Source organism: Lytechinus variegatus, chromosome 5 (genome assembly GCF_018143015.1).
Source record: "Lytechinus variegatus isolate NC3 chromosome 5, Lvar_3.0, whole genome shotgun sequence".
Lineage (NCBI taxonomy): Eukaryota > Metazoa > Echinodermata > Echinoidea > Temnopleuroida > Toxopneustidae > Lytechinus > Lytechinus variegatus.
Window position 1 is genome coordinate 10,772,082 of NC_054744.1, and position 12,112 is coordinate 10,784,193.

The 12,112-nt window shown below is 35.1% G+C and overlaps 2 protein-coding genes and 1 long non-coding RNA gene across 4 annotated transcripts; all 3 read right to left on the minus strand.

Moving 5' to 3' along the window:
- Positions 1-1,530: 1,530 nt before the first annotated feature.
- On the minus strand, positions 1,531-5,728 carry LOC121414761 (cysteine-rich receptor-like protein kinase 5). Its single transcript, XM_041607823.1, has 5 exons — positions 5,004-5,728; positions 4,523-4,699; positions 4,157-4,218; positions 3,534-3,641; positions 1,531-3,274 (listed from the first exon to the last, which is right to left on the minus strand). The coding sequence occupies exons 1-5, from the start codon at positions 5,082-5,084 to the stop codon at positions 2,323-2,325; spliced, it is 1,380 nt and encodes a 459-aa protein (XP_041463757.1). The 5' UTR covers positions 5,085-5,728; the 3' UTR covers positions 1,531-2,322.
- On the minus strand, positions 5,200-8,088 carry LOC121414876. The gene is made up of 5 exons (XM_041607928.1): positions 7,957-8,088; positions 6,861-7,004; positions 6,463-6,546; positions 5,608-5,733; positions 5,200-5,220 (listed from the first exon to the last, which is right to left on the minus strand). Exons 1-5 carry the CDS (start codon positions 8,086-8,088, stop codon positions 5,200-5,202), a joined length of 507 nt encoding a protein of 168 aa, XP_041463862.1.
- A 429-nt stretch (positions 8,089-8,517) lies between these two features.
- Positions 8,518-11,308, minus strand: LOC121414762. Of its 2 annotated transcripts, XR_005969907.1 has the most exons (4): positions 10,946-11,308; positions 9,995-10,650; positions 9,564-9,689; positions 8,518-8,637 (listed from the first exon to the last, which is right to left on the minus strand). It is a non-coding gene; the product is annotated as an uncharacterized LOC121414762 (long non-coding RNA). The 2 variants fall into 2 exon arrangements; XR_005969906.1 differs by having other exon boundaries at positions 9,995-11,308.
- Positions 11,309-12,112: the final 804 nt, after the last annotated feature.

Consider the following 12,112-nt stretch of genomic DNA (forward strand, 5'->3'; position numbering starts at 1 on the left):
AATGTTGCTTGGTGTATACTACACTTGGTCCAACTTTCATTGAGTCTTATGCCCAGATACTACTTTGTAATTTGTCTAGTTATTGTCTTGCACCTTTTTTCAAACGCAAATTCAAGTTATTAATAGTGAAATCTGTCTATGATGTTAAACAAAAATAATGATAAATTGTCTAAACCTGCTAAATTGGGCGATTAGATCAAATATTTATTGCACGAAATGGGTTTTTTTTTTGCTGTTATACCATGCAGGATTAGCTCAAATAGAAATTAAACCACATGGGTGAAGACCAAGTGACAATTTGTTCCCTTAAAGCCCCTTATGTAAATGATCGATACTGTCGGGGGAAGGGGGCAACTCTTTCTGACACCCTCTTTTTTCTTTCCTCTGTAAAATTCTTTATCCCCCTCTGTTTTCTTTTTCTTGTCTATATTTTCTGTGGTCTTTTGGGTAGACCAAGTGACAATTTACCCTTTTAGGCTCCATCAGGAAGACAATTTGGAGGTGGGGGGGGGGTAAACTCTTTCTCTCACCCCCTCTGTCCTTTCCTCTGTCCAGTTCTCTCCCCCCCCCCCTCTCCAATGAGCCTTTATTTTGCGTCTATATTGTCTGTATGTGTTTGTATTTTTCCCCGATTTATTTCATTTCTTTCATAAGTTCTACAAAACATTCCAAACACTGCTGTAAAATTACTAGTAAAATGAAGAATACACTTCACAATCTAATTTGATACTTTTTATTGTTTTTTATTATTTTTTTCAATAATTTTTAGGTACTTACAAACACATATATAATCATATTTCTTTTGCACTTTGCAAACTTTTCTTGATACTTTTCAATCATGTCAGCACCAGCCTACTTTTCTTTCTCCATTTCGATTTTGTTCTGAAACAAAATGATGAGGAAATCAGAAGGATTTCGTCATTTTTTGCCATTTTGTATTCAGAACCGTCTGTATCACGTGACCCACCAGCTCCCTTCCCGCTGTACATCCGTAACCCAAGATAACCTGCTCTCATCATCACAAACCAACGCAATCCAATGAACACTCCTGAAGTTTTTCACTCCCAAGATGGAGAAGGATTTTAAATTCTCATCAGTCTGGATTAAAACTTAAGGAGCGTTCTAGAATGTTATAGTTTTGATGTAAAGGCAAGTTGCTTGGCCTTCGAATGCTCGCAGTACTAGAGGAACTGACAAAATCACTCAACCATTTGTGATCAGACGCTTTCTGGACTTTTCTTTAAATACTTTCCTAGTCTTTAACCTTTGTCTTGGCCACTTCTCTTTTCTGTACGCTTTCTACAAACCATTCCATCATAATACTTATGATACTACTTATAATATTTTACTTTTTAGTTCTACTACTTACATTACTGCATAAATATATAATATAAATATATACTATAGGTTTTTGTGTCATAATACTATAACTTTTTCATTTTTTTCATGAGATTATAAATAACAATTCGATATCATAAACATTTTGTTCGTCATAGACATAAATTTCTGAGCATTCTTTCTATTTGCTTCAACTTCTTCCAATGTGTAGGTCATATCTTCAGGTGCCATTTTGACACTCAGATGCATTTGTGTTTTGGGAGATACTTTCCTAATGGTCTAGCCTTTTACCCTCAATTTCCATTTCAATTCTTTTCCATATTTCTTTCTAGGCAAAGACCTTGTTCATGCTCCGTAACGACACCAATAAGGTTTCCTGGTCGTATACGGAGTCATCTGGTCGTGACTTCCATTTTCCTTCCCGCGGGATAATTCCCGATCCCAAGCATATAGATCTCTGGTGTTTCCCGCTTAACGGATGCGGGCAAATCTTGTGAAACCCTGTAGCTCATCGAGAGTTTTAATTTCGATGTATTGAAGGTTTCAACTGATTCACAGAGGTTGGACTAGCTAGGAAACAACAAAATACCTGTAAACTTGAGACAAGAATGTCCGCAGTACTAAAGAAAATGCAAAGTCACTTCAATTCATTAGAGTGACCAGATGCTTTCTCTCCAATTCTCCCTTTATCTACTCCATCATAGTAATTTATGAATATCGTTTTTTAGCTTTTTTTTTTGTCTTTTAAAGGATCTTTCCATACCCGCTTGGGATTTTGTTATTCAGCAGCTAATGAATGCTTCAGCTTTGTTTTGTCTGATTCATGGTTTGCTTAATTCCTTTCATTGAAAATATAAGACCCTTTTTCTACTTTGTTTCTCATCTCATGAAAAGTATGTAAATCATTCTCATGATGCTTCAATATAAAATCTTAAACTACACATATACATCCTCTATATACAACAATTAAAATATGAGATGCAATTATGAGAAGTTTCTCTTTTGAGCCTTAGTGATGACCTTCTCGATGATTTTCCAAGAGGGTCTTAGACGAGGGTTCACATTGGTCATCTGGGCTGTGAGGTCACGAAGATGTCGACTTCTGAGAACCTTATCAATCCGAGCCAGCAGCACACCTAAGGAATAGATGTCAGTTTGAACACTCATGGGTTGCAGATCAAGGATGTATTCTGGAGCCAGATGAGGGAAGAGGATACCCTGTTTGTACCCCTCCAGCTCTTCTTTAGGTAGACCCTTGTGCTTTAGTGGTATGGTTTGGGTAGAGACTTTCCCCATGTCAATAATGAAAGCATGCCATCTTTGATCCTTCAGGTCCCATTGTAACAGAATGTTGTTAGCTTTTAGATCATTATGCAAGAGACCTTTCTCGTGCATGGCTTTTATTCCACTGATGATGTCCATGATGATGGCGAACCAGTTTTCTTTCGAGATAGATGGAATCTGGAACTTGATGGCATGACTGAGAGGGAAGCTTGTACCGGTCTTCTTATCACCAAGGAACTCAAGGATGAGAGATGGAGCACCCTTGATATCAACGATACCAACTGTCTTTGGGAAGGATGGATGGTCAGCGAAAGCGATGTTGACGAGGGCTTCCATGGTAGTACGAGCATGGTCAGCATTGATTCGAATCATTCTCTTCTGATCATCCTCATCCCTGACACCCTCACTGATGTAAGGTACTTTGACAGCTACAGCTTCACCTTGGTACTCTCTTAAGAATACTTCCCCAAAGGAACCCTTTCCAATCAGATCATCATCCTCGTCAATATAAGCTCCAACTAGGAATGAAAGGTCTTTAGATTTGATTGTTGGTATCTCAATATCTGCCTGGATGGACTCGACCACAGCTCGGTCAATGTAGGTCATGTTGTCATACATCGAGTTCTTTTCATGGAGTACATTCTTGTGAAAGCTGTGGGAGGAAGGATTAACCACATTTTAGTCATTTTTCAAAATTCAAGTCATTTTCTTTTTTATTCGGAATGGAAATTTATAATCAACTTTTAAATACTTTGTACATGTATACCAATTCAAAACAGATGTAATGAGTTTGCTAATATCAGCCAGAGTATTGTTAAATCCTCCTTCATTTCTTCCTCTTCAGATTGAAATTCATTTGTTACCATTTCCTTTTTCTTAATAGTCACTGCCTGCTGAATCGCACTACTTACACTGAAAGTTGATATCTGAGTTTCTTTATCATGCTTTCCAGTTTGCAAATCTGAAATCCTTGATCATCGATCACCTCCGTAAGTTGATATCTCTCACGCTCTCCAGGACTGAAATAAGAACAAGAATTTATTTTTGAACAAAAGCACTAAGTTTCATGAAATATTTCCCCATTCGGTAAATTTTCTATCTAATATTTGTTTTTATTGTGTTTATTTATCATATATTACTCTTCATTATAATTCTTCATATTCATTGCATTTGACTTGAAGGAGAAAATAACAAAAAAACACTAGCTTATACCTTGGTCACAATTGCTTTATGGCGGCCGTTCGACAAATGGAAAACAGCCGTTTTAAATTTTTTTGTACCAGCTACATATAGGTGGTTTAAATTGAAATGAATAAAAAGGCCCTTTTCGACTCGCTGTATTGCCGCCGTAGAGCAAATGTGACCGAGGTATTAGCAATGAAATCAGACGACGAAAGACTTTTTAGCATGAAGTCCTGAAGAGTTTTCAAACCGGACTTACAATACACATACTTGGACAAAGAAGTTCCATTCATATATAATTCATGAATTTGTTAAACGTAAACTTTTATCTTCAAAATGTGAATCAATTTACCTGATTTCAGCTGCTGAATCTCCGCAATCAAGAAGAGGATCTTTATACCCAGTTAGACTGATCTGGAAAGGTAAAGATTTTTTTTAATGACAAATGTTTGTTCCTTTCGGATATGTGTCACATTCCTAATTTTCTGCTAAATGAATAGACTACTTCATCAATGGCTCATGTATTGTTTTCATTTAAGTTTTATTGCAACAAATATGAGAGCAAAAGTATTTTCAACAATAAAGCATTATTTTTTGTTTATAAAGTCTACACTTTTATCAATGTATTCAAGTATATTCAATCCTTACGAGAAAATCAAAGCCACGATAATTTTAATTTGACTACAAATGTCTTGTTTAATCAACTATTTCAACATACCATATCAACATAAGTTTGTTTGGTCTTCTTTAAATCGGCAATCTCTCGTTTCATATATGCATTGAGTTGTTTCATGCCATCAAGAGCTTCAAACAGGTCGGTAAGACAGATAGAATCCTCTACCGATTCAAGAAGTCCATGTTGGATGGCAGCTGAAGTGACAGAAGCTTTCATGCTCTGGAGGAAAAAAAACATAATAAAAAGGAAGCTCAGATACAAGTAAATGAGGAATAAAACAACGTGGACTTAGCACAATAAAGTGCCGACTTGATATGAAAAAAGTATATGATTTTTATCTTGGTCACATTTGCTCTACAGCGAGTCGAAAACAGCCGTTTTATTTATTTTGATTCAAACCACCTATATGTCATGTATGTAGTTGGACAAAAAATGTTAAAACGGCTGTTTTCGACTCGCCGTACGGCCGCCGTAGAACAAATGTGACCAAGGTATTAATACCGAAATAGCGAGAATAATCTACCTGAATTTCTTCCTCAGCTTCTTTCTGTTTTTTCTCTGCTCGCAATGCTTTATTTTCCATAAGATCAATCATTTCTTTCATGGTTGATGCTTTCTCCTCAAGCTCCTTGATAAGAAATAAAAGATTGGGATATTATAAAATAAACACCAAGTTGTTACACGGCACTGGTACACACAGTAGGACCATATGATTCAGTTTACACCCGGTTTAACACTCTCTGGTGGTATATTAAACATAAGGGTGTTGTGACACCTGAGGGTGTTGGGATTCATCTGTTCCCAGTTTTTGCATTTTCCAAGAATCTTCCGGGTATTTTTTTTACCTAAATTAAGCATTTTGTCCTCATATTTACGTGGTCAAGTAACTTCTTTCTTTACACAATATTAGAAAGAAAATGTTTCGCGAGAATTAGTTATTACTTGGACGCTGAAAGATGTTTTAATCGATTTCATTTTCCCTTACATCAACCTGACCTTTTCTTTGAGAGAGAGGGGGGGTACTTCTGTTATTTGAATATAAATCGTACGATTTCCCAGCAATTTACAGACTCCTCTGAGCCCCCCACTCCCCCTACTTGAAAGAAGTACATGCATGTTCTATTTACCTGATAGCTTTTCTTCTGGAGCTCTAGTTGGTCATGAAGACTTCTGTTCTGAATGTTGAGATCAGTGATATCAGATTTGAAGGACTCAACCTTGGAGTACGCGGTCTCTATCTCGTTCTTAACCAGCTAAAAGGATATTGAAAAATAGAATTGAATAATAATAATAATAATAATAGGCATTGATATAGCGCCATCTATCTAGAAATGTTCTATTCCGAGGCGCGTTTTTATTATTATTATTACCCCGGCTTTAGCTCGAGCTGCCTCTCAGCGCTCATGCATTCAAGGAATTAATCCTGCCGGGTACCCATTCACCTCACCTGGGTCGAGTGCAGCACAATGTGGATAAATTTCTTGCTGAAGGAAATTACGCCATGGCTGGGATTCGAACCCACGACCCTCTGTTTCAAAGTCAGAAGACTTATCCACTGGGCCACAACGCTCCATAATAGAAAATATCTTTATAAAAATGAGATAGGACTAAATGATAATTTTTTTGCAGGATTCCTTCCAGGATTACTTTCATTTACTCTTCATAGACACCACTCTAAGGACAGTATAATTTTGAAAACAGCCTACCAAAAGTAAGTATAAATTGTCAAAGTTTTCCGAAATTGAATAATGTTCATTCTCATATGGCACTAAATCTACTAAAGAATTCTTTTCATTTCAGTTTTGTTTTATATATTTGTATAAGTCTGTAAGAAATGTGGAATAAATTCTCTTTCTTTCAGTGAAATGAATGCTTATTCGAATGATTTGATTTAAATTCAAATTCAATATATTTTTTTCATTTACCACTTTTAGGTATATTAACCACAATTTATGTTATATGAGTTCACATTCAGTATTTACCTTGATTTCATTCTCAAGATTCTTGTTCTTCTCTTCTATCCCCATTCTGAGTTCTTCTGATTCTTTAACCTTCTCAATGGCAGCCTGGTGAAAATGTGGAATTAATCGAAACTCTAGTCATTTTTTAGTATTTCAATTTACTTTCAATCTTGAAAAAACGCACATTTAAGAAAATGGTATGGCCAATTCCAAACTGTACTTTGAATCATAATAACATTCAAGATCAAATGTCTGTGGATTATAATAATATTCATTTTCATGTTGATATATTCTTTAATGATTCAACGAACTTCGAGTTCATTGGCACTTTCATTTTTGGAGAAAAAAAAATTGTGGTATATGAGGTTATGATCTGATTTAATTATTCGTTGAAGAAAACCTTAGAATATAATACTCACCAGTCGATCTCTTTCAGCCAGCTCTAACTTTTCTCGTTCTTTGTGGATCTGTACCTGTGCAAACTCCCTGCCGAGTACTTTGACAATCTCTTGGTCGATTAAAGTCGATGCTTTGAGGGCGACCTTACGTTTTGTATCGGAGTTCTGTCAGGAATGACAAATCATTTTGAGATGAAATTTCAAATCAGTGATTATCGAGGTGGCGATGAGGCGACAGTGGTGACTGTGATGATAAAGAGTTATATTTAATTTAACGGTGATGAGGAGTAGGTTCTGGTGGTGGTGGTGGTGGTGCTGATGATGATAATATTTCGGGGGGATTAGAATTAGTCTATTAGAATGGTGATAATATGATAACGATAATGATAAAGATAATGCTGCTGCTGCTGGTGATGATGATGATGATGATAATGATGATGATGATGATGATGATAATAATGATGATAATGATGATGATGACGATGATGATGATGATAATGATTATAATGATAATAATTATGATAATGCTGCTGCTGATGATGATGATAATGATGACAACGATAATGTTGATGATGATGTTGATGATGACGATGATGATAATGATAATGATGGTGATGATAATAATGATGCTAAAATGGTGATAATGCTGATGATTCTGCTGTTGATGATGATAATGATGGTGATGATAATAATGATGATGATAATGATGGTGATGATAATAGTGATAAAATTATGATAATGCTGATGATGCTGGTGTTGATGATGATAATGATGATGATGATAATGATGTTGATGATGATGATAAAGATGATAATGATATCGATGATGATGGCGGCAGATAAATATAAAGTTTTACATAGTAATTTGTCCCAAATAAAGGTGATACAAATATAAATAAGTTTATTCTATTGTGGAATTAAAAAAAATGTATAATTAGGTTTTCGAAGATCTGGCAATCCTTATGGCCGTTTGAAATATGTTCTCGATAAAATCTGCAGCTATGACAGAACATTATTCACCAAGCTTCACCTTCATGCAACATTTGACAAATATCAGAAAATACCCCATATTATGTAGATATAGAAAAATGATAGACCGTGATGATCATGACAGGTACCAGATTTTGTTTCTGATTCTCTAGTTGTTCCAGCAGATTGTTCCGTTCCTTCTTCCATTTCAGAGTTTCTCTCTCAAATTCTACTTTATCTTCGGCTGCGGCAGCAACTTTCTGTTCCAATTCCTGTAACATAATGTATAATGGAATGACCATTTATTGGGAGCAATTACAAATTTATTGGAAGTTGTGGACACATACACACATACACAAAATAATATCCCACAATTTAGAAAAGGCAAAAACAAAAATAATTCTAGAATGATTTGTGAGAGGCATTACCCGACACTGCTTCACGCTTCTCTTAAGTATACAAAAAATTAAATACGCACAAAAATTAAGACTGATCGGGATAACATTATTGTTCATATATTTAAATAAACATTTCATAATGTAAATTGAAAAAAAAAATAACAAAAGAATAGGACCGAAAATATTCTTTTCTAAATGACTTCCATTGAAACAATCTGAATTTCTTTCAATCAGACTCTCTCTATTAGAGAAAAAAAATCATTTCATATTTCATGAAACATAATTGTCAAATGATTTATTATGACATATACATACCTTGCATTGATTTTGCACAGACTCGAGTGAGGTGGAAATGATGACTTTTTCGTCCTTTGTAGAAAGTTCTTGCTTTTCAACTTCTTCCTCTAAACAATTCAGTTTGTCTTCCAAGTTCTGTTATAATCAGTGACAGGTTAAAGGTTATTCACATCACATTTCCGATTCAAAATCATGGAAGATTGTTCTCATTCCTAATTCCAATGTTTTCAGATATAAGGGGAGCGTTTCATGAAAGGATATTATCTGACAAGTCCTGTTTTATCCGACAATTACCATAGTAACAGCACCTCTCAGCCAATCAGAATCAGGGAAAGTTGTCAGATCTGACATCTTGTCGGACAAAAATGTTGATGAAACACTCCCAAGGTTGTTTAGAGTTGTCACCTACTTATTCAATGTTTTGATGCATTGATTTTCGTCACTAAGATCGAATGATGATTTACGTGTTTATTTAAAAGTGGATATTATTTACATATGAACTCAAGTCAGAATCCTCTTAATTCTACACAGCAAAAACTGTGGTGTTAACCGATGCACATAAAGGACCACATCAATTATTTTACACTGGTATTTGTTTTACACCTATAGGTGTTATTACAACACCTTTTGTTGTTACATCGACACTTTTTGGTGTTATGTTTAATTTCTAGGTGTAATTTTAACACCTCAAGGTGTGGTCCTCTATATTAACACCAATTGGTGTCAGTTTTAATACTGCAGTTTTTACAGTGTATATATTTATTGTAATTGTTAAATATTAGAGGTTTCATCTATCTATCGAAGCAAACTACACTGCAAAAAATCTGGTGTTGATTTAACACCAGCTCGGAATCTATATATGTCCCCACCAAAGCAGTGTTAAACACCAGTTTCGTTTTGGTCTAACGCCAGATAGGTGTCTATACAACACCATTTAGTATTAAAACAGCATCGGTTTGACTCCAAACTGGTGTTGTTTCAATACTTCTCTGGTGTGGACAGATATAGATTCCGGTCTGGTGTTAAATCAACACCGGAGTTTTTGTGACTTGGTTACTTACACGTCTTTCCTCGTACTCTTGTCCAATCTGAGATGATAGCTTGTAATTATCTTCAGCCAGGCTGTCTGCTAGAGCTTGAAACTCAAGCTTCTCACCTAGCAACAGTTCGCATTCTTGCTCCAGCTCCTATATAGGGCAAACCCATAACAAAATAGGTGAATGTAAGACAAAATGACGGAGAGACAGAGAAAGAGCGAGGACGGGAAAGACAGACAGAGATTAAAACACCGAGAAAAAGAATTAGTTTTAGAAATCATAATTGTACTTTTAGTATATTTAGAAGCAAAAGGAGTTTTATGCATTATTTTTTTATTTCTATGATTGAAAAATCATTCCCACCAAAGGGGGGGAATGGAAATTACAAAAATTAGCAATAATGATGATAAATGCTTCTGTCACTTTCATTTCTATTTTTTTCTTCAAGTTTTTACCTGGTATTTATTGTTTGCCTCCTGAAGTTTGACTGATAGACCGTCTCCATTCTCTGTCTGATTGCTAGATTGTTTCTTGATGGTTTTCTTTCTCTCGAATGTTTGATCAAGCACCTACAGGATGTGAATATTAATGCGTGTTCTTTAATCTGACACAATCATGACATTGAATATGAATGAAATTAATGTTCATTAAAAAAAGGATTATAAATAACCAAGTTTACAATTCATGTGCATGTACCTGTTCTGATCATTTGTGAAAATGCTAATAATTCTCCATGTTTTATTTTTTTTTTAGATTGCCATTTTAAAACTAACCATCCCAGACAACATGATGTAGTAAATAGAAAAGCTCGTACCTGGCAATGTTGGGGGCTCTTCCTGAGTTTGAATTTCGGTCCGTGTTTTTCTATTTCGAGACTACTAGAGGGAGATTGGTACGATTTGCTCTGGACTGATTTGATCACTTTGTCCCATTCTAGATCCTGGTTCTCCTCGGTGAAGCAAGGCTTTGGTTTCTGGACCGGTATCTCTTGGTCCCATTCTAGTTCTTGGTTGTCATCCTCTGTGAAGTCCTGAATCGGTTCCTGGTCTAGATCTATCTCTTGGTCCCATTCTAGGTCTTGACCCTCATCTGACAAACTATGCTCTCGACCCTAAAATATAAATCAATTCATTTCCAGGTATGTATACTTCAGGGATCATAGTTGACATTCAAAAAAGAAATTGCTGATCGTAAATTCATTCTTCATAAAAGCACGAAATTTGTCCTTTGATTCGCGTTACCTCAGTCGACTTTTGAATTAGGAAAGTTAGTGATAAAAACTAATCATCCTATTAAAGCAAATAATGATTGCAGATTATGTTCGATTAAAAAACAATGTTTGCGGAACAGTTGATATGTAATATTTAGTTTTATTTTTCTAACAATATTGCATCTTATTCTTTTACCTGATGATAGTTTTCGTTGATCTGAGCTGATAGACTGTCTCTTTCCTTCTCCAAACTAACGTTAAGAACTTGAAGTTGTTTCTTCTCTGCGTATACAGCCGCAAATCCTTCTTCCAAATCCTATAAAAAATCAATTACATAAAACTTCAACCACATAGAATATCAAATACAGTAACTTACAAGTGTACTTATGGACAATCGAGAATATCAGTAGTATTTTGATATCGAATATTATCATTATTATGTCAAATGTAAGTTGTGTTAATGTTCTGAATATACTGTGATTATATTTTTGTTTTAAACTGCCCATGACCATCTTCATGTATATAGATTTAGAATGAATTCGTATACTATACAGGATTCCGTAATTTCAAATACTATCATAGCAAAATAACACTTCAGTATTTCAATACCTGATATTGTTTGCGAGCCTCACTGAGCTGGGTAGATAGATCACTTTTCTCTTCTTCCAGGCAATCAGCGTTGGATTGGAGCTCAATTTTCTCTTCATTCATAGTGAACAACTGATCAGTTAGTTCCTATCATTAAAATTAAATTATAGTGGGATCAGTGAGAGAAAAGAGGTGAAAAATTACGGATGGAACAAATCATTTTTGTGCAACATTTAAAAACAATACGGGGGAAAAGGCCAAGAAAATAGAAACAATCCTGAAATTGATATAATATATGTATAATATATTTTTAAAAAAAGAAAGAACGGAGGGAGGGAGGAAGGAAGGAAGGAAGGAAGGAAGGAAGGAAGGAAGGAAGGAAGGAAAGAAAGAAATAAGGAAGGAAGGAAGGAAGAAAGAAAGAAAAAGAACGAAAGAAAAAGAACGAAAGAAAGAAAGAAAGAAAAAGAACGAAAGAAAGAAAGAAAAAGAAAGAATAATCCAAACAAAGAAAGAACAATTCAAACTCCCAATCCTTTTGAACCAACATTATGATCAAACTACAATTAGGTTTGTACTAACCTTATTTTCCTTTTGGATGTCTTCGAGTTGGGAAGAAAGTTTGCCCTTTTCTTCGGTAATCATCTCCAAACGATTTTCAAAATCCTGGCGCTGTTGATATGCCCTGGTAAATTTTTCCTCTGCTTTCTATTAAAAAGGCGAAAAATATTGTCATATATTAAAGTAAGAAATACAAGTGAAAAGAAATCACCAA